Source organism: Pteropus medius, unplaced genomic scaffold, assembly GCF_902729225.1.
Source record: "Pteropus medius unplaced genomic scaffold, Ma_sr-lr_union100, whole genome shotgun sequence".
Classification (NCBI taxonomy): domain Eukaryota; kingdom Metazoa; phylum Chordata; class Mammalia; order Chiroptera; family Pteropodidae; genus Pteropus; species Pteropus medius.
Window position 1 is genome coordinate 13,985,012 of NW_024349225.1, and position 24,446 is coordinate 14,009,457.

A 24,446-nucleotide genomic window follows, 5' to 3' on the forward strand; every position below is an offset into this window, starting at 1 on the left:
AGTAATAGATGTTGAAAAAAATACATGGTTATTTTTCCTTATGGGTTCTAGCATTATGATTTTTACCACGAATAAGTCATTTTAAAGGAATCTTCCCAAATAGAAAATTTATCATGCATATTGTTTGAATTTGTATCATCTTTAACTTCCTGTTCAGACAGATTATTTTCCAATAGCAATTCAACTGTTCAAAATCAAAACAGCTATACCTCAGCATGTACATACTATATATACACCGGAATATGTTAGGAAACACACCTCTATTAAAATTACTCCACATAAAAGACTGACTTTTCTTAGTAAAGCTTTTACATCATTATCTACATTCCTGTGTTTAAAGGTCTGAAGTAGGAGAAGAGGGGTAATTTTCAATTTTACTTTGAAAATAAATAAATAAATGAATGAATGAACGAAAATGGAATCCCTCATTAGGGACGAAAACAAAGCATAGAAGCCTAGGCTCTAAGAACTCTAAGAGGCTGTTTAATCTCTTTTCGACATCCATGCTTTAGCCTTCTACTTTTCCCGCACCCTAAACGCCAGTACCCCTACCCTACCACGCAGTCATCTAGTTTCTGGACCCGAATGCTTCCATGACTGAGAAGCCACCGCTCCCGTCACTAGCTATTCCGAAAGTACTTCCTTGTGCTTTCTTTCTGCCCCAAACATCAACACAGTTCTTGTATCTTATGTTTAAAAAATTATGAGGATTATCTTAGTTACAGATTTTTTCTGCCTTCTGAAGACTGAACACCAACTTTTATTACACTTTTCAAATATACCAGCTAACACTGGATTGAATAATTTACAACATGTCAGCTCTAAGCTCTTTGCAGGTTTTAACTTACTGAATACCTGTAACAATTCTGTGAGAGAGACCTCACTATTATTCCCATCTCACAATTGTAGAGATTGAGGCGCACATGGATTTAGTAAGCTTTTCCAGATCAGACAGTCAATAAGGGGTAGAGAGGGGACTGACACGCATACACTCAGAATCCCCCAGTTGTCCCCCAGCCACTGTGCTCTACAGAAGTCGTGGAGATTGGGCTTGGTATCCCACTCTTGTTATGCCCTGATGATGGCTGGGCCACTCTCTCTGGATTCAGAAGTTTAACAAAGTCATCTGGACAACAGTTTTAGGCATTTGTAAGAAATGTCCCCCACTTCCCTACCCTGTTACCTTTATCTTTGAGTTTAGACAAGGATGGGAATGATGTGCCCATCTTTAGAGACACAGAAGAAAGAGCCTGGAAATGACCCCCGTTCACTCCCTGCTCCCTCTCTGAATTCTTTACCATGAATACAATGGTTTCACCTTTTGAATCTTGGCTCTGCCATTTATCAACTATCTCTCCTTGAGCAAGTTACTTAAACTTTCTGAGACTTAGTTTTTCCATTTGCTTGTTTCCAAAATGAATACACGGGCTTTTACTCCATTAGTCATATTCAACTTCTCAACTAGAAATGGGGTCCACCAAATACACCAAATTGACAGTTCTTTACAACGTTGCCCTGTAGCTTAACACTGTATTCGATTGATCAGTTGAAAAATAGCCCACATATTTATTCATAAAAGATTTGATCACATTTTTAATCGCTTAAAATCTAAACCTAAAGTTTGAGTTCACACTATGATCTTGGGTTCTTTTTTAGGAAATTGATTCTGAGTAACAGGATTAGTTAGGGCAGACTTAACTTGTGCAAGAATGGTTATCACGACAGAATATTCTTGATGAGGCCAACAACTATTTTGATAACTTCATATTTATAAAACCATGGGATACAATTTAAAATACTGTTAGTTGTAGTATAAGACTGAGGACCTGAGAGGTCTATTTTTGTAATTGAGAAGTAGATGTCATATATGCCTTTCAAATTAATTTTTGTATTTTATTTCCAGTTTGGATCCTTTTGCAACTTCCTTTAAGAAAATTGTTTACAGAGAGTATGAAGCATATTTTCAAAAAGAAAAACCACGATCCAGGACTTCAGGTAAGCTTGAAATATATTTTTTAACAAAGATAAATATTGATAATTTGCTATTCACATACATCTAATATCTATTTAGTGACATTTCATAGAAATGTACGTTGTTATCATTTTTAACCAGTACAGGCGACATCATTTGTGGGGCCCAGTGAAAAATGAAAATGAGGGACCCCTTATTCATATTATTGAGACTTTCAAAACAGTGACAGCAAAGCATTAAGCCAAGCGCGGGGCCCAGTCAATGGCGCAGGTCACATGCCCATGGAGCTGGCTGTTTTTAGTCATGATTGAAAGGCTAAAAAGAATTTCTAAGTGTTTGAATTTTTATTCATTCATCTAACAAGCTATTATTGAGTTCATGCTACAGGCGGGGCCTTGACCTAGGTGCTGCAGATGCCACAGCAGATCAGACATTCTCATGGCCTGCTTTCTTGGAGCTCATGGTCAGGCTGATGAGTGCGCCTGAGCCTCAACAGATGCTCTGTTGCTTCTGTCTGGCTCCCTAGACCCATTCAAAGGAGCTGTGTATGGTTGATTCTTTTGCATCTATCTTCCCCATCTCTTCTCTTGTTTTGTTTGTTTTTTGTTTGTTTGTTTGTTTGTTTTTGTATGATACATACAATAGCTATCACTTGTAAAGAAAAATCTTTTCTCATCATCTCTTCTTTAATTAAGGAAAGTAGGTTGAATGAGTTTCTGGGATCTTCAATATGGTACCATATGTCACAGGAATGATAGAGGGAGGCCATTAAGACAGAATTTCCTCCAATTGGTCCCATTGTCAATAATTCACTCATCCTTCCCCCAAACCAGGTGAAGACCTGATACCTGTCCCAGACTCATTCTTCTACCTCTCTATTCAGCCCATTCTTTCCTGTCTCCTCTGATTTCCCTTTCTTTTTGATCTTTCCTTGATTGGAGCCTTCCCTCCAGTCAAAAATCATCAACAATAAAACAAAACACAACTGTGTTCCGGTTGACCTCTATCTAGGAAAAAACTGGCCTCGACTCTGTTTGCCTTTCCCTTTCCTTCCCTACCCATTTCCACGTGAACGGTCCACTTCATTCCCTCCCAAATCATTCCCTCTCCTTACTTCCCTCCCTGATCCACTCTGATACAAGTCCACTGAGCTTACTCTCTAACAAGGACACCTGTGACTGCTTCGATGCCACAGCCAGTGGTTTCTTTTCCAACTTTTCCACAGCCAGGTCTTTCCCAACTCAGCACGTTTAATGCTCCCCTTCTTGAAACCCTCTCTTCACCTGCTTTCACTGGCGCTGCTTCCCCTGGCAAACAGAAGTGGAATGGCAGTCAGTGGAAGATAAGGAAGTAGAAGCAGGAGAAACTTATAGATAACTCTTTCCTGAAGCTTGGCTCCAAATGGGAGGAGAGACAGAGTAGTTCTGGAAGGGAATAAGAGGTTCAAGGATATTTTGAAGTTTTTACAGAAAAAGAATACAGTGACTTAAAATATCTAAGGGAAGGATCCAGTAGGAAAGGAGAGGGTCAAAACACCTGAGAGAGAATTGACGGAGCCATAGTCGGAGGAAACGGGAAGTGATGGGATTCAAACCCAACATAGAAGAGACTCTACCTTCATCAGGCTGGGCGAGGGGATGAGGCAGTGAGCTTACTAGTAAAATTAAGTTTATCGGTGTGGGCAGGAAGTTAAAAGATCCACCATCCTCTATCACAGTCTATTCATTTTCATAGCTCCTACTCCAAGCTTAGTACATACAATAGGTACTTAAGAACTATTAAATTAAATTAAATCGTAGGTGGGAAAAGGGAAAATGAGCCAATTAACATATTCATCAGGCCTGGGAAAGAGGAATTTGGCCCATATTTGGAGCCCTGCCTTTGCGGCTCTTGCCAAGTTAACTGAATTTGAATGTCTGCTGTGTAAGCCATTGTGCTGAGTGCCATAGTGACAGAAAGGACCAGCGCCAGGCTAGAGACGGTCTTTTAAGCAACAAGGAGGCAGTGGTAGTTTTTGAAGAGTGTACTGTGATCAAAATCCTTGGAGATGACTAACTTTTGTAGTGATTTCCTGATTCGACCTCATTAATTAGAAGTAAACTTTGACAGTTGATTTATGTTTACGCCCTGTGCACTCAAAACATTATCTTTCAGTCAACCCCTGTGTATCTCATAAGAGAGTTGTTTTATATGAACTCAGAGGCTTTTTACATACATTTTTACGCAGCCTCTTCCTAAACTCCCAAAGTTGCTTAAGTATGAATCGCTGGGGGGCAGGGATGATTTTGTAATCATCTTTGTGTCCCGAGAGTAGATGACACAAGGTGGAAAATCTAGTGGAAAGGAAAAGCCTCAGTGTCGAATGGGAGCACTGCCACTGAATGTGGCCTTCCTCATCCCCGGCCTCGTTCTTTGTCACTGTACCGTCGTCCCCTATTTCCCGCTCCACTCATCTGGTGTACACGATTCTAGCTGAGCCTGAGCAAGCCATGTGCCCACTTGGGCAGCGTGAGCCCAGGCCTTCCCGTGGCTGCAATGGAGACAAAGCTGCAGGACTGGAGGTCTGAAGACAGATGCCCATCCAGCAAGGCTTGAGGATGTGTGGACAGGTCTTGGGCTTTAAAATGGTTTGTTTTGAGTGTCTGCATCTTTTCAAGGAAGATTATAAAACGTTTGTCCCTGAAGGGGTTTTAAAAAGCCGCAACAATGGGCTGCCCCGTTTTCTGTAATGCATTATTCACCTGAGCAGGGGGACTGGATTAGCGGGCCTCCTGTAGTCCTTTCCAACTCTAAAAGCGCATGAAATTGGGGACATGCTGTGCTACCCTCCTGGTAATCCAGGATAGGCCACTCCTTCCCCCAATTTGGCTCTGAGCACTGAGGAGAGAGGAGGAAAGGTCTTAGGACACCTGGCTGTTGGAGAAGCTGAACAGCAGCTCAAACATTCAGCCATGTGTTTGCTTTCATGCATGATGGCATTTGATTTGCATTTATGAAAACATTCCTTTGTTATGCTTTAATTCTGAAGAAATGGAAAGGGAGGCTAAATAAATACCCCAAACCATTCACTGAAGTAAGAAGTCTTATTAGCTTAAATAACTGGGAAGACTTATTTTGGGCATCTGGCATTTGCAGCCATGTGATGCCAACAAACAAATCAACGAAGCAAGATGAACATGGCAGCAAAGTGCAGAGCACAATGTGACAGCAGAGTCGGCACCCTATTGGGCTCCTGGGCATCTGGGCAGGTGGGAGTGGCCAGGGAGAGAGAGGACCGAGCATAGCAGCCAGAAGAGAGGGGTCAGCCAGGGGAGTCAGATGTGGCCAGGCGTCACAAATGGTGTAGACATTGGGACCATTCCAGGAAAGTGGGCGTCTGACCTGCCCTGTGGAAGGCGGTAGAGAAAGCTTTGGTTCAGGAGTCCACAGACCTGAATTCCAGTCCCGGCAATGCCACCACCACTCACCAACTGACCTTGGGCAAGCCACCTTCCCTGCTCCCTTCAGGGGCTCTATGAAGCCATCGATTTCACTCACCATTGCAATTCTGTCCCCTAGGATAATGTGGGAACCCAATTAATATTCATTGAATGAATAAATGAATGACTAAGAGGTGACGGGGAGCAATATAAAGAGGTGGTTAGAAGCTCAGGGTCTAGAGTCAGACTGACTGAAGTTTCAGTCATGGGTCTGCCTCTAATTCGCTGTAGAATATTGGGCGAGATATTTAAATGCTCCGAGGCCCAGTTTCCTCATATATAAAATGGGGATCTTAATATCTACCTTAAAGATTTGTTGGGAGGATCAACATAAGGACTCACAGTGCTCAAACATATTAAGGAGTCAATAAGTGGGAGGCCTCTTATAATTATCATCACCACTGCCAACTACCTTGTGAGCTCGAGGACAAGAACTGTGTCTTATTTACCCATGTGGCCCCAGGACCTAGCACAGTGCCTGGCATGTAGTAAATGAAATCTTAGTCTTAGTTTCTGTACCCCGAACCCACTGTCCCCACTGTGTTTCCCACTGAAGTAACTGATAACGTTATTTGCCCAGTTGCTCACATCTAAAACCTTGGGGCCATCCTTGACTAGTGTCTCTCACATGCCACGTCCGACCTGTCAGCAGCCCCTGCAGGCTCTGCCTTCGGGACATCCAGAATCCTACCTCTCCTCGCCACTTCGCCAACCCAGTGTACTGCTCTTTTCTACGCCACCTGGTCTCCTGCTTCCACTCCTGTCACCCCACAGCAGCCAGGATGAACTTTTCGTCTTTTTTTTTTTAGGATGAACTTTTAAAACATGTCTCTGTGCTGCACAAAGTCCTCATGATTTCCTGTGTCACTGAGAAGACCCAAAGTCCCTCCTGTGGCCCAGAGGGCCTCGTGCCACCCGCCCCTACCCCGAGCCTTCTCACTCTGCCCAGCCGTGTTTCTTAGTGTCCTTTGGAAGCATCCAGCTCACTCCTGCCTCAGGGACTCTGAACTTGCCTCTGGGCCAGAGAACTGTGTGATTCGCCCCTTACTTCACTGGAGGACCAGAGGTCTCCCACCTCAGAGAGATCTCAAGCAGCCAGTTGCCCACCCTCGCATCACCCTGCACAAGTGATCACAAACATCTTTCTTTTCTTGACCAAAGACGGCGGCAGTCTCTAAGGAATGACACTGGGTCCCAATGGGGTGGACATGGTCAGAACTGTTTCTCCTACTCTTTTGACTTGCTTTCGGCCCAAGGCAAGTTTTTCTACCCTCCTGTCTTTATCTGATTGCATGTAATATAGAGGTAATGAGCTGGCAAAGCCTTCTAGATTAAGATGAGCATGTCAACCTCGGGGCCTGGAGGGATGACAGCAATCCGTCACGGGCTTTCTGCACTGTCGGTAGGTTGGTCGGTCGGTTTCTGCATAGCAGCCGTGTCTTTGGTAATCCTGAACACAGACATATTTTAATTTCTTGCTTCTGTAGGACTCCTTGGGCCCACTTTATACGCCGAAGTTGGAGACACCATGAGAGTTCACTTTAAGAATAAGGCAGGCAAGCCCTTAAGCATCCATCCTCAAGGGGTTACATACAGCAAAGCCTCAGAAGGTAAGAGGAACCTCATATCCCTCTGAAAACGAAAAAGGTACAACTCTACAGCACCATTGTTAACATGTCAAAGAACTCTCCTTTCCTGCAACTGGTAATTATGAAAATTGTTGTCTTTGTAAGTTTCCGAGAGGAAAATGAAAAAGTTCTAGAGTTATCTAGACCTCAGTTTTTCGCTAGGTTCTTGTTCTTTAACTGTTGGATGGGCAAGTTACCTAATCTTTCTGAATTCCAATACGTTCATCTGTAAAATAAGAATAATCACAGATACGTTGCAAGATGGTTTGAGGCAGGGGTCCACAGACTTTTCTTGGAAGGGCTGGAGAGTAAATATTTTTTGCTTTGTGGGCCATGAGATCTCTGTTACAGCTACTCAACTCCACCTCTTAGTACGAAATCAGCCATAGGCAATACACGTGTAAGTGAATGAGCATGGCTGCATTGCAATAAAACTTTACTTACAAAGAAAAGGGAGCTAGCTGGGCTTGGCTCATGAGCCACAGTTTGAAATAGTGACAGACAGAAGGATAGCCAGGCATATAGATAACACTAAATAAGTAGTATTTTGTGGTGGTGGTGGTGGCGGCAGCAAGTAGTTTTCAAATTTTGGACATCATGAAGTGCTTAAGAACATAAGCTTTGAAAGCAGAGTTGGGTTCAAATTCCAGCTGTATCATTTCTGATTCTATGACCTTAGCATCCCTGAGCCACAGTTTTCTCATCTATAAAATGAGAATGGTTATACGCACTCCATAACATTGCTTTGGGAATAAATAAAATCATTTAGGTAGTGTCCTAAGCATGGTTCCTGGAACCTAGTAAGCCCTCAATAGATGACGGCGATGATGATAATGATGACAATGACAGTGAAGATCATGAACATGATGGTGATGAAAGTGACCATACCGGCCACAGGCTAGTAAGCATCTGTTGTTGATACTGTTCTGATTATTTCCGTTATGCTGGTGTCCAGACCACCAGAAGCAGAGCAGAGTTCTATTAGGAACTGATATAAGAAAATTGTATCCGTATTGTAACAGATGTTAGTATAATAACATTTAAAAATAACTTTAGACTTTCATGATTCACAAGTCTTTCCCCCATGTGTTCCAGCCGCCGCTCCTTTGCAGAGAGTGACTGAGTAGGAGAGTGTTTCTGGAGCTAGAAATCCTGAGCCTGCTGCAAATCCTGGCTCAGATACTTACTAATTGTGTGACTTTTGGAAAGTTACTTAACCTCTCTGTGCCTCAGCTTCCTCATCTGCAAAATGGGAATGATAATACATACCTCGTATTGGTTTGTTATCATGAAGTCTTAGACAATGCTGGCACTATAAGTATTTGATCAATATTAGCTATAATGATAAAGGTGATTCTTCCATCAAAATGTGTTCAAATTATAATGTTATATGTCAGTTACGTCTCAATTAAAAATTTGAATATTCAAATAATTTAATATTTGGCTAACAACTTATGAATTAGAAAGTGACTTTTACATGTATTATTTCCTGTGTAAATTACTGTCAAACTCATTCTGACTACGGTAAAAGGACTGAGACTAGGTCAACGAACTACCCTCCCCAGGAGTATTTGCCTTAGCGCCTAAACTTTGCCTTGAGGAAAAGCAATGAGGCATTAACTGTGAAACTGCAGGCATCTTAAGGAGGCCATCTGGCCGGACTCTGGGTGAGGTAGCATGCACAGGGGTCTCTCGTACATTCCTAAAATCGTACAGTGACGTAGAGCAAGCACTTCACCTACGATGAGCCTTCCAGATGACTGTGTCAGGACCTCAGCACCGTAATGCCAGATAGAAGAACCCTCAGAATGTCCCATGCAGGTTCCATTCCAAATGTGGGAGGTGAGTGCCATGGACTTTGCATTCAAGTGGGGCCGTTTGCACAGGAAGTGAACCTTGCCACACTGTCCCCCTCCCTTTACTGCTGACCTGGCCCTACGCTCCCCCGCAGCCAGCAGTCAGCCATGACCAGTCCTTCACAGTGCTCCCACCACTTCCACTGGCCCCTGATTGCATGAATCTGAGAAAGGTAATTACAGATTGGTGGGGACAAAGTCTGTCTTGGAAATGAGATGCAAATCTAGTAAAGAGAGAGAGTATTCTTCATGGCCAAGGACAAGCCTCTGTTCATTTTACTGTGTCTTCTGCGTTACAATAAAACATCTCCTTCGTGTCTGGCTCACCTTCACCTCGAGCCTCCCTCGGTGGTTTGAATGATATTTTTAGGAGTGGAGATTAACTACATGCTGAGCCAGCTACATGAGAATCCAGACTTCTTTACCTCAGGGGGAGATATTTGAGAGATAGATGCCGGGAGGTTAAGACAATAATAGGCCTGAGAGATAACTCAGTGCTCGCCTGTGCGGCTGCTGGATCTAAGAAGCAGAGGAGCCAACCTAGACAGCAATCTCCTTATCTGGGACTTGATCCTCGAGCCCCACCAGGGACCTGGAGACCTGCTCTCATCAGCCAGAAGGAAAAGATAGCTGTGGAAGGAATGCTGGCTTTAGAGACAGAATGTCCTCGATTTGAATCCTAAATAAACTTTGGCAATTTTCTTTACCACTAACCTTCAGTTTTTTATCTATAAAATGGGGACAGCAATGCCTCCTATGTAAGGTTATCGCCCGGATCAGTCACAATATAAGGAAAGTTCTAGGCACATAAATGGCACACAATAATGATAGCTGTTGTTGCCGGGGTTATTTCGTGGTTATTTATAGTGCAGGCATTACATTTTGTGCCCAGAAGCCTAGACTGAATGAAGGCCTTGGCCTTGGATAGTGCTCATCACTATATGTCTACTCAAATGAAAATTCTCCCATCGAATTTAGATATCAGAATGAATTAAACTTGCACAGAAAATCTCAGTTATCCAGAGCACATAAGGAATGAGTCATTTCAAATAATTACACTTTCCAGATAGTTTCAGGTTTACTTCTTTAAGTGTCTAAGATATTGTCTTTTAATCACTTCGGGTATGAATTTTTCTAAATGTTGTACTTCTCCACACCCTTTTAAAACAGAGAATGAGAAGCAAAATTCTAATTTCTTTTTAAACCATTACTTCCAGTCTCCTGTGAGATTTTACAGATAGCCACAAAACGTTCACACTGCATGCAGTCTAAGAGTAAACAGACTCGAAATGAAAGCCTCCATTGTCTATGGCATGATTTACAGGTAAAGACGCTGAGCTTCCATTCTTGGATTCTGCACATCGTTTTCTAACCAGAGTTACCCAGGAGCCTTGTTGCTTTTTGAACTCTTGGCTATGCTTTAGTTCAGACGGTTGGAAATCTGAGTTCTGGCCAGGAAGTCGTTACTGTACTTAGTGTGGAAGTCTCACGCTGGCCTTTCATCCATAAACTTGTAGCATCTGACATAAACAGCTTGGTGTTTCCCAACCACCCCCAGCTGCACGCCCTCTCCAGAGAAACCTCAAGGGTACATAGGGCAGGGACGAGTAACCCTGCTAACAGGACAGACAAATCGTGATTTGTAAAAGTGCTTACAAGGACGTTTCCTTTAGAGATGTATTTAATAGAAATACGTTTTAAACTGCAGCCGCAACCATACCTAATCATTTTAAAACTTTCTATCACTAAAAGAATTTTGATTTGAAGCTAAAATTTCAAGAACCCTGTAACTAACATTCACTGACTGTAATGCGGAAACTTCGAGCAAATTCTGTTGTCCATTAAGATCTCTGAAGTTCTTTGTGCAATTACCTTTAAAAACTTGTTTCAGAGTGAATCTTAATATCCTTTTATTTGATTTATATTCTCATTTTAAGTATCTGAGTTGCATTATAAGCATTACACCAGAAAATTGGTTCTGTAATATTCAACTATCTGCTGGTAAGCTAACTCTCCCAATAAAAAATAAAAAAATAAAATTTCCACCAGAGATTGTTCTTTGCATCTAAGTGTTGCCAAATTCTCTATGCGAAAACAGTCTTCTCGTTTTTCTCAAAGCATTCCAATGTTTGACATAATGTAGGCAATTACATTTTTCACTTTTCATCTGCATATTTTGGCCTCATATAGAAACTTCTTTGAGTATATGATAAATACGTAAAACAAACAGTTATGGCTACTATTACAATTCTCATTAATCTGAAAAATGTGAACTTCTCTTCAAGAGATTGTATGCCCTGTGCAATGTTACCAGGCTCTTTATAAAACATCGACATTCTAATTTGCTCATTATCTAAATTAGAACATCTAAAAGAATGTTCTGAATCTTTAAATGCACACTGAAGCATTCACTAAGTTTATTAAATGGAGAGGAAAAGAGCTGTTCAAAAAAATAACAAGGGAGGATTCCATGAATGAGCACTCAGATGAGTGACCGAAGTGGCTCTTTATGTAATTTCAGTTTCCCAAAGCTGGTCCCCATCATTTTACATTTGAAAAAAAAAAAAATACTGAGAGCCTTTTGGCAAGTAATTAGTTCATCAAGACAAGAGTAAACCAATTACAAAGCTGACTGTGGATTGAGCAGGAAGTGGACAGAACTGAGAAAACATAAAATGAAGGGCTGCCCTCCTGCAAAGAATTTAGTCTGCACTTGATCTTGGCCAAAAGGCCGAGAAGCGATAGAATTTATTCTATCGAGAAGCAGAACAAGGACTCTTTGTGCTCCAGCATAAAAGTCTTTCCTGTCCATTTCTCCTCTTTTTAGTTGAGTTTTAACTTGTTTTGATTGCAAAGTCAAACTTAGATTTACCGAAAATGCATTTCACACCTGCTTCCCCTAAATAGCTGTTTATATTTCACACCTTAATTATGTAGGTTGCAAAATCAAAGACACGACATGCCTGTTTTTTTCTAGACTAAAGGTTAAATAAAATCCTTTGAAGTGAAAAAAGAAAAAGCATTGATAAAGTCATCCCCAAACTATCTCATTAGTAATCCTCACTAAGTATAACTACAGGATCTAACCCCATGTACAAATCTCTATTTGTTTCGAGATGCCCATGATTCACCTTTTAGTAGTATAGTAAATGTAATTAAATCATTCATTCGATCATTTGGAATTTATCTTATTTTTAATATATGAATGTGAAATTCTCAGTAATTTACTTTGGTTAACTAGATGGACATTTAAAAACTACTATTTGTTCAAGTAAACCTGGATGTGAAACCCTGACCATTTAAAAATAAATTTGACATCATTAGAAAATCAGTTATGCTGCTATATGTAGCATGTGTCATAGCCTGTTAGGTGATTCTTAGATAGTTATATTGGTTGGTTCTCACAGATGAACAATGTGTTCTAATTGTGGCATCTCCACTAAAGTGGTCCTAGAAGAAATCTAGAGGTGAAAAAACTAGGGCACCAGCATGTACCCTACTGTTAACTGGGCTGTGAGCCCCTCAGGGTCTCAGGCTATTTCTTTTTTACATTTGTGCTCTGGTGACTAGCACACAGTCTGGAACACAGATGATGATAATGATGGTGATGGTGACGGCAATGGCAATGGCAATAGTGATGATGGTGATGGTGGTGATGATAATGGTGATGATGGTGATGATGGTGATGGCAATGGTGACAGCAGTGATGATGGTGATGATGATAATGATAATGGTGATGATGATTACTGAACTAAACCAAGGGACTGAGGACTGGAAGTAGAGACTGCATGTTACTTTCCCCTTGCTCTGAAATTTATTAATTTTACTGGTGATTGTAAGCAGTTACCTAAGCTTATGAGCAGGTTTTAACACCTTTAGAATAGATCGCCACCTCAATCTCTCTCACATTTGCTAAGAGAACTCAGGAACACTTAAGATACATCTTACTAGAAGTAAAATATACAGAAAGAGGCTGTATCAACTGCAAAATGGCTGGAAAGTAATAACCCCAATACTGAAGTGTATTACCACAGGCCGCCATAACACTGGTTAGGTGCCATTTTGCAAATTCTTTCTGGTCTTCATAACCAAAAAAAAGGGTAATATTATTCCTAGAAAGCGGATTATATTAAGTTATGAATGAGAAAACTGAGGCTAAGAGGGAGGTTAAGAAACTTTCCTAAATCCACACAGTTAGCAAGTGGTACAACTAAGAAATTTCAGTTCTGACCCCAAACCTCATGTGCTTTCTCCCACATTCTAGCAGGAGAAAGTATCATTAATTGTATAACATCAAATATTTAATGAAAACTGTGACGAATGCTGTTATATATGTGTATCTATACATATATACATAGATGATATGCATACATTTACATCTCTATACTGTGATATATATAATCAGAGATCAGGGAATGAGTAAGCTGACATTTAAGCTGATATCTGAAGGATGATCACACCTTTATCCAAAGAGAGGAAGAACTTTAAAAGTCCTCTCTCACTCTACAAAGAGTAATCACGTTTCGTCCTTTGGAGACTCATGAAGGCGATGGAGAGAATGCCGTTTTCTGCTATAGGGATCCCCTGTGCTGTTTTAACACCTGGAGCAGTAGAAGTATTGTGTCCAGAAACATCATTTTTTAACTTTAGAGGCCACAAAGCACGAAGCCATGACTAAGGGCCGGCATGCTCGAGTCAGGACAGGCCTAGTCAACGACTGACCATGCAAGTTCCTGTCAACAGACAAGGTTTGACCTGAGAGGGTGACTGTCCTTATCAGTCCTGTTCATGCTTTGCCACAAAAGCTATTTTGCAACTTTGCAGAGATAATCCTTCCTGTTTATTAGCAGAGACTCTTTCTCATAAACGCTTCCTTCTTGTTAATTTAGACTGGAATATTATTACTTACAGGAAGTTATTTAAGCTTTTAATATTTTTCAAGTCCTGATAATTTTAACACTCAAACCTTGTTTATCAATAGAGTGAAAGTCCAGCCCATAGTAAATATTGGTTATTAATATCAAACTACCTTTTTGGGGAAAAATAGATACAACAGAATCCCATGTTAAGCTTTTTACTAGCACAAGGGTCACAAACTCAGATACCTGCAGTAACCAGGAGGGTAATTCAATGAAAAATGTAAGTGCAGTGGGGACTGGTGATCAGAGAGCCAGTGACCTTCCTGAAGGGGTCAGTCAGGACTCAGCCAAATTCTATGCAGGAGTTTGGTCCAGTGTCACCAGACCTCCAGGTTTTGTTTGTTCATTTTTTAAGAGAAACCAGCAATCTAGATTACTATATAATATTTCTGTGTTGTTAATGTTGGCATTAAATTTGTTTTAATATCATGCAATCTTAACAAAACACACCCATGGGCTAAGACTTGATGACCTTGGCTCTGGCCCACAGGACCTTAGATCTTAAGGTTTCCATAAACATTCATTGAGCATCTTGCCCATGCCAGGTACTATGAGAGGCACCAGAGATACTAAGACACACAGCCCAGCACTGCCTTTGGGGAGTTCACGCTCTGGTCACATTATGTGCAGGATGCGAACAAGTATTATCTAGCAGGACGAAGCGGAGCTCATCGTCTGATACCACACATATTTGATTACACATTGTGATGAGTGCATAGCACATTCAGCGATCGGGGAAGCAATAAGCTTACATTTAGGTTGTCATCTGAAGGTTGGGCACACATTTATCCAAAGGAAGAAAGGGAGGAAAAGCACACAGACAAAGGCAACAGTGTGTGCAAAGGCCCTGAGGTAAGATGGAACTTGGCGTGCACGGGGAACCCAATGGGGGCCTGAGTGACTGATACATAGTATACAGGGAAAGGGCTACACATGATGAGCATGGAGAGAGAAGTGGGGGTAGATCACCCATGGGCTGTGGTGGTCCATGTTAAGGATTTTATGATATAAGAAGCCATTGTCAGGATTTTAAGCAGGAACGTGGCAAAAGAAGATCTGGGGTTTTAAGGGATCATTCTGTCTCCAGGGTGGGAAACAAAGCAAGGCTAATAAGCCAACAGTGGAGATAAAAAGGAATCATAAAAAATATGCAATCCAGAAGAAGGCAGGAAAGAAGAGAAAAAGGAGCAAAACCCAGATGGACAAATAGAAAACAACAGCAGCATGATTCGAACCCAACCATATCAATAAGTATATTAACAGCGAATGAGAAGAAACTATAACTAAGACAGATTGTAAGACTGGATAAAAATCGACTGTATGCTATACTAGTAACATAAATATACCTTAAATTAAAGAGAAGAGAAGTAAAAAGTAAAGGTTAAAAAAAGATATACCACAGCACTAATCAAACACGAGGGGGTATATATCATCCCATTTCTATGACAATACAGGAAAACAACATATAGTGACAGAGAGCAGATCAGTGGTCGTCTGAGCCTAGAGGGGGAGGTACTGCCTACGAATGGCACAAGTGGTGGACATTTTGGAGCAAGGGAGCTGTTCCACACCTTGTTTGTGATAATAGCTACAGGGCTGTACACATTTGTCATATCTCGGCAAATAGTATATGTAAAATTGGTAAGTTTTATTGTGTGTAATTTATACAGAGAGAGGGAGGGAGGGAGGGAGAGAGAGAGAGAGAAAGAGAGAAAGAGAGAAGAGAGAGAAATAAAGAGAAGAAAAGGAAGGAAAAGGGAAAGAAAAAATTAAGCATTTCTGTTTCTAAAAGTATAGTCACTTAAGTAAGAATAGTTAGTTCCCTCTGGACCTTTATTCCATCATGTAAAGCGTTTTAGGTTGTTTTTAATCCTTATTGTTTGCCTGCATCCACACTCTGATGGTCTCAACTTCACCTCAAGGAATTTATCAAGCTGTTGTACCAAATAAAAATAATTTTATCCCAAAGAGAAATTCTGGCACCAGTTGATAAGTGAAACTCTCACCCAATTAAATGAGGACTGCCTCAGACAGGGGAAGCTGCCCGCCGCCTCCAGCTGGCTATCTATGACACTGGTCTCTCCTCTTCCCGACCTCACTTGCTCCATCGCTAGCCACATCTTCCTTTTGTTGTTGAAAGCTGTACTCAACCCTCTGCCTTCTTTTAATCTTCAGAATCTCAGTTCTATCTTTCCAATAAGGAAGACCAATTTCTACACCCTCCCCCTCTCCTGCTCGCAGAGAAAGATGAGCACACATGAAAGTGTTAATGGTGGGGTTTGGGGTACACGAAGGACCAAAGTAAGACATCTAAAGTTCTAATAATGTACTAGTAACACTTCCTATTCACTTAGATGACCAAGGACTCAAAGCCTTTATAATTACATGGACATAGGAGTGGATATAATGTGACTCTTTCCCAACAACGGAGGGTCACTATGAAGAGGCGCACACGCCTCTACAGAGATCTTACATTCCCCTAGATTTGAAAGTGATGACCAGGCAGCCCTCACAATCTGTCCGGATGTTTTGATAACTTTTACTTCTCCAGGTGCTTCCTACACTGACCACACATCCCCTGCAGAGAAGATGGATGATGCCGTTGCCCCAGGCCGAGAGTACACCTACGAGTGGGTTATCAGTGAGGACAGCGGGCCCACACACGACGACCCGCCATGTCTCACATACATCTACTACTCTTACGAAAATCTGGTACAGGACTTCAACTCTGGGCTGATCGGACCTCTGCTTATTTGTAAGAAAGGTAAAAAAACGTACAAACAAACAAACAAAAACATGAACGACAGCAAAGGAGTTGGGGTGCTAAGGAGTACTCTAAGGGAATGAGGCTCGAGACACCCTTGGAGCCTTTCTGTAGTCCAGGCAGAGGGAGAGGGCTGTGGACGCCAGACCACTGCAGGACATTGGCATCTGAGGGTTCGGAATCCTCCTGTCTCTTACAATCAATCCCTCCTTCATCTCAGTCCTGGAGCCTCTCCCGAGTAGGTCCCTGTCCTGTTGCCACGCCTGCAGCATCTGTAATGTTCACCTCGAGGCCACGTCACTTTGAAAGTGTACAGCAGCCTGTGCCCTGATGGGAGTGCTTGGAAAGAGTTGTGACTGACATCGGAGGTTTGGGCTGGTGATCTGGTCTACACACACACACCACTCTAGCTTCTTTTCTTGTAAAAGAGAACAACCCTTTGGGTGGTAGGGTGCAAACACATCCAACTGACTTTTTAAGAAATTTCATTAGCTGGGCTTCTTAGGAGCAAGCTTGGATTTTCATTATACCTCAGAGGAATTCAGCTCATCTTTCATTAAAACAAACAAACAACCACAATGAACTGCGCTGTAGAAAAAAATGTGATGGACTCATCATCTCTCTGATGCACGCGCATGAGTCCCTAACTCATCGAGTCACTACACATATACGTGTTTTCATTGCCTGGTACAGAGAGGATGTTGTGATTGCACTAAAAGAAATGAAAACTTATAAAAAGCTTTATTTCAGCTGCATTTTTTCCTCATATGAGAATGGACCAACCTTGACCCTTGCAACCAGTTCTCTAGTGTGCCATGCCATGTACACACAGGATGGCTGTATCAAACTTGGAGTGTGATGCTTTTCCCAACTGAGCTTGGTACCTATGTACCGGCCTACTGACACTGGAGGACATGGATACTTCTACTAAAGCCTTGACAGCCATCAAGTGTTCCCTCTGTGCCACATCACATTTACCTTTAAAGCCCCGTTCCTCAAGGCTATGAGGGGCCAATGAAAACATGCAGTGTGGCACCAAGATTTTGATAATCCCCCAATCATCATTACTTGATAAAGATGCTATTTTTTAAAAGTAAGAACTTTTTCACGTTGATACCATTATGATTGGCTGTTGGCCTTAAACCCTTTGTTATCTGGGAATAGCAAATGAGAGTCTTCTACCTGGGACGCTACTGACAGGTATGTCTCTCCTTTCGCAGGCACCCTAACCGAGGATGGGATTCAGAAGATGTTTGACAAGCAGCACGTGCTGATGTTCGCTGTGTTCGATGAAAGCAAGAGCTGGAGCCGGTCGCCATCGCTAATGTACACGGTCAACGGCTACGTGAACGGGACGATGCCAGGTAACGCGTGGGCTGTGCGCTGCCCGAGAGCAGTAGCAGCATCGGTGTCTCGGGCCCTGCCATTTTCCTCACGGCACTTGGGAAGCTGACCACACTCAGTTTTTCAGCTCTTAATCAGAAAGGTAATATAATCTAGCTCAGTGGTTCTCAAGGTTTTCTCATCTCTTCTTCTAACGAGCAAGTACAACTGATAAATTGGAAACTACGTAAGTGAAGGGGTTTGCGGCCTTATTAGAAGTAGTGCTCTGAGTGGGTTTCACCTTGACCTGCATCTCCTGGAAGACTTCTAGGATATCAGCTCAATCTCTTTCAGTGAGTCATGCCTTCTTCCGCAGTGGAAGCTTTATAGGGCAGAAGTTCAAGGTCAACCCCTAGCAGAAAGAGTCAACAGGAAGAATTCAATAAAGATACCCTGGAGATGAACAGAAGATTAGGAGAAATAGCCAACAAATAAAAATACTATTGACATTTCAAAAGGTGACAGATGAGTAATATCCAAAGGTATGTAGGATGTTTTCTCTTTCCATTTGCACGTCGACTCTTTCAAAAAAGCAAAATCATCGCAACTATAAAGAGAAAAAAACTGGCTTCCAATCAAACCATTTCTATCTGCTAAAAATGCTTTAGAACCAAAGATTCTGAGGGGAAAAGTAGAAAAATTAAAATATTACTTTATGAAATAAAACATTCAAAACACTAAGCTTCTCAGAGATCATTCTCTATATCTGAAAATCACAAATGGTTTCACTTACTGAAAAACAAAATTTGGCAAGAGTTGAGGTTTTGACATTGCTTTTAAATTGTATTCTCTTTCATTTGACTCCTCTTCCCACCTATTATTACACACACTCAGATGACTCTAGGCTTTGATTCAGAGGTCCAAAACTTAAACTGGCATCTACCTTAAGAGATCTAAGTTCAAACCCTGCTCATCTCTCTGCCTTAGTGTCGTCCTTGGCAGGTAGTTATCTCCCTGTGCTAACTTACAAAAATGGATTAACCATCAACACTGGTACAGGGGGGCGGGGTTAATAATTTTTTTTAAACATAGAAAGTAGCATGTCCAGTGCTAAGGGACTTAGAAGGAAGTGGTCAAAAGTGGTCAAATTGTATCTGTGTCCCAGCAGACAGAATCATCTGTGTAAATACATGGAAGTTCAAAAAGCGAACCATATGCACAAAAAATAAAAATTAATAACTTGACCAGGGCATAGAGTATATGAATTTATGGTTGAAAAAGACAGAACAGTTGGGGTTAAGAGGGGCAGAGTAGAAACTGAGAGAAGTTAATGCTTGTAAAACAGCCTTACTGAATCAATGTAATAAATGCTGATACAGATATATTGAATGCTCGACTCAATTTGAGCATCCATTTGGGATGGCTAAATGCTTCCACCACAGCCTCCTGTCTAGCTACTCATTCTCAGGTTCTAGCTTTTTGTTCTCACCTGTGATACCAGGAACCCCTGCCTTGCTACAGTGGCCTACTGAAAAAGACTAAGCCCTCAGCCCCTCTGTGGGCACTGAAACTCAGCCCCATGGTCTGGTATCTAGTGATCATGGATCTGAAATGTAAAACCCATGCCAAGGGAAGAAGCCAGGACTGGAAGCTCCCACGGAGCAAATGAGCGTTTCTCTAGTCACTGCAGGAACAAAGAAGGAGCAAAACTCAGCTTTTGTTCTGTTCTCCTTACTCCAACCATGAGATGCTCCCAGTGGCCCAGCTAATGAGGAACCGTCCACTGCAATTTTAAGAAAAGCCTATAACCCACAAAGTAACTAATTGCCTTGTCATTAAAACAACCAACGAGTGGGTACAGAAGCAATATAAAATCCTTAAATTATCTTCACATCTCCTTCCTTTTAGGCAGAGCTCTGACCTCTATCTAGCTGACAGGATTGGGCTCTTGAACTCTGCCCTACTGCGGGCTCTGGCGACCCCCTCCAGCTGAGGCCAGATTGGTTCTAGAGTGACCAGCTTCCCAGGCTTGCCCAGGACTGTCCGAGTTCCAACACTGAAAATCCTACATCCTGGGAAACACCTCAGTCCCTGGTAAGCCAGGATGGCTGGCCACCTACTTCATTCCCTCGTCGGCCTGATCCCCGAGCAATTCGTTTCTGACCCAACATCCCCCATCTCTGGGCTCTATTCTTACCTCCGTGGTACCTCTTACTGCAATAAATCATGACGACTCGTTGGCCCATCACTTAGATATCTGCCTTTCTAGGGTGGGAACCACAATCAGAGTGTCTAGACTTCAGAACCCTGCACAATGGCTCATGCATAGCAGGCACTCAGCACGTATCTGAGTGCTAACTGCCTGTTTTGGCCCTATCTCTTCCTTTCTCTCAGATATAACAGTTTGTGCCCATGACCACATCAGCTGGCATCTGATTGGAATGAGCTCTGGACCAGAACTGTTCTCCATTCATTTCAATGGCCAGGTCCTGGAGCAGAACCATCATAAGATCTCAGCCATCACTCTCGTCAGTGCTACGTCCACCACCGCAAACATGACTGTGAGCCCAGAGGGGAAGTGGACAATATCTTCTCTCATCCCAAAACATTTTCAAGGCAAGAAACTCTTCCGACAGTCTTGCTTATGAACGCAGGATCCTTTCTTCCCAGGCACTAACTCTCTCCTTCTCCTGTGCCCTTTCAAGCCACCCACATTCCAGATACTCATGCCTTGGTCCCCGAGAACAGAATTTAGATTCTCCTCTTTTAGATTCATAACCTAGTTGGGGATGGAGGAAGTGGAGGAATTGACAAAGATTTTTAAAAATGAAGCAAAAGCTGAAGAGGTCTCTACTTCCTTGAAAGGAAAAAGGAGGAAGGAAACTAATACATACATATAGCTATTCTTTCTTAGGGTATTTAATACGTAGCTAAAGGAAAAGACCTGAATGTTAGAACAAGACAAACATCTGCAAATTTACAGAAGTACCAAGTTATAGAAAATATCAGTTGTAACATGAAAAGATTATCTTCTATAGCAAGATGAGCACAAAGATTGGCATAAAAGGCAACCCAATGGATGTGAACTGAATGTGTCAAACACAAAAACCCCACAGCTGAGCAGCGGGCTTCTGAGAACATTGCTGAATTGTCAGCCCACGTTATTATGTGGTACCACATAAACAAAATAACCACTGTTCTACTATACGTTGGTGCTTTAAGACTGTTGTAAACAGACCAAAATGTAAGTCAATGATATTGCTGTAGGAAATGTTACCAAAATAATATATATAAGCAAAAGCCATAGGAAAGATTGACCTCACAGGATCTTTTCATTTTCTTTTCACGCTGAGCAGTCAAAATTATATTTGAAGTAACAAAATTGTCACAATATCCCTGGAAGGAGAGTTCCAAATAATAATAAAAATAACACCAATAAATAAACATTATCGAACTCAAGTTCTTTTCGTATTAACTTATTTAATTTTTAACGACAGTTTCATACAGTATTTACTATTCTTATTTTCATTTTACAACTAAAAGGACAGCTGACAGGAAAGGTGAGAAATCGACAAGACCTAAGTGATAAGGTTTTAAGGGTCTGGAAATGACAAATGCTCCCGCTCCGGAAGAAGCAGCGGAAATGTTTCTAAATACTCTCCCTAACCCAGCCTCTCTCCCCCTTGCTTTTCACCCATGCCCCGTCTCCACTGCACTGAAAGAGCTGCAAACCGAAATGTGCAACACTTGCCTGGGCTTTACTTTCGATGTTATTATTTAACGCTTCTACAAATTTACTTAAAAGATACACTTTTAATCAGCCTTAATTTCTTCTCTCAAATGCTTTCACTGTCTTTATGTTCTAACTCAGCTGGGATGCAGGCTTACATAGACATTAAAAACTGCGCAAAGAAAACCAGGAATCCTAAGACGCTAACTCGCGAGCAGAGGCGGCACATGAAGAGGTGGGAATACTTCATCGCGGCTGAGGAAGTCATCTGGGACTACGCACCTGTAATACCAGCGACCATGGACAAGTGAGTTTCGGGGTTCTTACCACTGTGCAAAGGTTTAGGACATGTTCCATAGGGTCCCGTATGTGTGAAGTGAAATGTCATGAGTTGACAACTCTCAAGGGAATATGTGTTCTGAATTCCATTCAGGTCTTCTTGTTGAAATCAATCTGTAATTACCCCAAACTCACCAAGGGAAATTAATAATAATAATGATAATAGTAGTAGCAGCAGCAGCAGCAGCAGCTGCCACTTGGTAAATGCTTGCTGCTGCCAAGCATTGTGCTAACCCCTTTGTAAGAGCTTCACTTTAACTCCAAAGTTAGAAATAGCTCTTGTCTATTTTGTAGGTTAGTAAATGGGTCAAAGAGATTAAGAAATTTGAAAATTCAGATTGATCTTAAACACATGAAAAATACTCAAGCTCGCTCACAGTAAGAGAAACGCAAATTAAACCTCTCTGAAACACTGATTTTCACCTAGCATACTCACCATCTGGGTGAGTATGTTACTGATCTCTTGGCGAGGCTGTGAGGAACAGGTGCTCTCATGTATTGCTGATGGAAGAGTAAACAGGAAGAGCCTGTCTAAAGGATAATGTGGCACTATCAAAATTATAAATGCCTATACCCTTTGACCCAGCAACCTCACCCTGGGAATCTACTTGTTCGCAGGTGAAATTATGTACGTACAAGATACTCAATGCTGTACTGTTAGAAGTGGCAAAAGACTGGAAACAACCCAAAATGTCCATCAATAGGAAACTGGTTTAATTATGGTATATTCATATATGGAATACTGTGCATCTGTTTAAAAAAGGATGCAAACATGCTCTATGTACTAATATGAAAAGTTCTCCAATATATTATTAAATTAAAAGTCAAGGGAGTCAGACAGCAGGATAAGAGGTCCCCAACTCGTATCCCCCACAGCAATAATAATTTGGCAGCCGTCCGCAAATGAAAGTGTGTTTGTGAGAGCTTTGGAATCCAGGCAGGAACTTGCAAAATCCCAATGAAAGCCAAGACCAAGGAGGCCTGTTTTGAGAAGCAAGTCCATGCTCAGGCAGTAGGTTTGCTGACTGTGGTTCCAGTTACAAAACTAGAAACAGCCTCATTCCCTTATAGATTCTGCTACAGCCCCACTTGGCCTTGGTTCTGCTACAACACCATTTGATAAGGGACCCAAGAGTCACATCTGTCCATGACCCTGAAGGCTGGCCTGCAGACCTTGGTCCCACTGCAGATCTTGAAGTAACCCAGCTCCAACCCTCTCAACTGCTGTCCAGAAATAGTACTGCCCACCCAGGGACCTACCCATTGACCTGGTGGTAGCCCTCCCAAGGACCAGATGGGAGCCATACCCATTTACACACCTGGTAACAGGCCCGCCATTTGCAAACTCAACTGAGGACCTTGAAGTGGACCATTGTTGCAGTGCCAGCTACCAACCAAGGTCCTGGAGGCAGTCCCATCTTTCCAGGGACCAGACAGGATCCATGCCCACCTTAGCCCTTGGTAAAGGTTTGCCAACTACAGATGCCACTGTGGGCCCACCAGCAGCCATGTGGCTTGATTCCAGCCTCACCCAACTGCAATCCCAGAGGCCTGACAGAAGAAGGTCTTTACCTGCCAAAATCAGTCTGCAAAGGCTGGAAGAGGGTGTTTGCTTCTTCAAACACAGAGACACCAATACAAAGCTACACAAATCACAAAGAATCAGGCGAATATGATACCATCAAAGAAACTAATAAAGCTTCAGTAACTGACATGAAAGAAGTGGAGATCTACGAATTGCCTGACAAATAATTCAAAATAAGTATCTTAAAGAAGCTCAATGAGGCGCAAGAGAACACAGATAGGCAACTAAACAAAACCAGGAAAACACTGCACGAACAAAATGAGAAGTTTAATAAAGAAATAGAAACCGTAAAAAAATAACCAAGCAGAAATCCTGGAGCTGAAGAATACAATGACAGAACTGAAAAATTCAATAAAGGGCTTTAATACCCGACTCAATAATGCAGAAGAAAGATTCAGCAAACTCAAAGACAGGTCATTTGAAATTATCCGGTTACATGAACAAGAAGAAAAATGAATGAAAAAGAATGAAGAAAGCTTACAGGAATTATGGGGTATTATCAAAAGAACTAATATATGCATTGTAAGAGTCTGAAGGAAAAAGAGGAGAGAAAAGGGCAGAAAGCTTATTTAAACATAATGGCTGAAAACTTCCCAAATCTTGGGAGGGATATGGATATACAGACTCATGAAGCTCAAAAGAGCTACCCAAAGCAAGATCAACCCAAAGAAAATTACCCCCCAAGACACTGTAATCAAATTGTCAAAAGTCAAAGAGAGCGAATTCTGAACACAACAAGAGATAAGCAACTTGTCATATACAAAGGAACCTCCGTAAGGCTATTAGCAGATTTCTTAGCAGAAACCTTGGAGGCTGGGAGAGTGTGAGATGATACATATTCAAAGTGTTGA

General features: G+C 41.8%; 1 protein-coding gene across 1 annotated transcript in view; it reads left to right on the top strand.

Moving 5' to 3' along the window:
- Window positions 1-24,446, top strand: part of F5 (coagulation factor V) — a 56,435-nt gene that overhangs the window by 2,219 nt on the left and 29,770 nt on the right. The window contains exons 2-7 of the mRNA XM_039881119.1: window positions 1,904-1,995; window positions 6,939-7,061; window positions 16,406-16,618; window positions 17,839-17,982; window positions 20,336-20,557; window positions 21,813-21,978. Of these exons, the coding sequence (XP_039737053.1) occupies window positions 1,904-1,995; window positions 6,939-7,061; window positions 16,406-16,618; window positions 17,839-17,982; window positions 20,336-20,557; window positions 21,813-21,978 (960 nt within the window). The remainder of the gene's footprint in view (window positions 1-1,903; window positions 1,996-6,938; window positions 7,062-16,405; window positions 16,619-17,838; window positions 17,983-20,335; window positions 20,558-21,812; window positions 21,979-24,446) is intronic.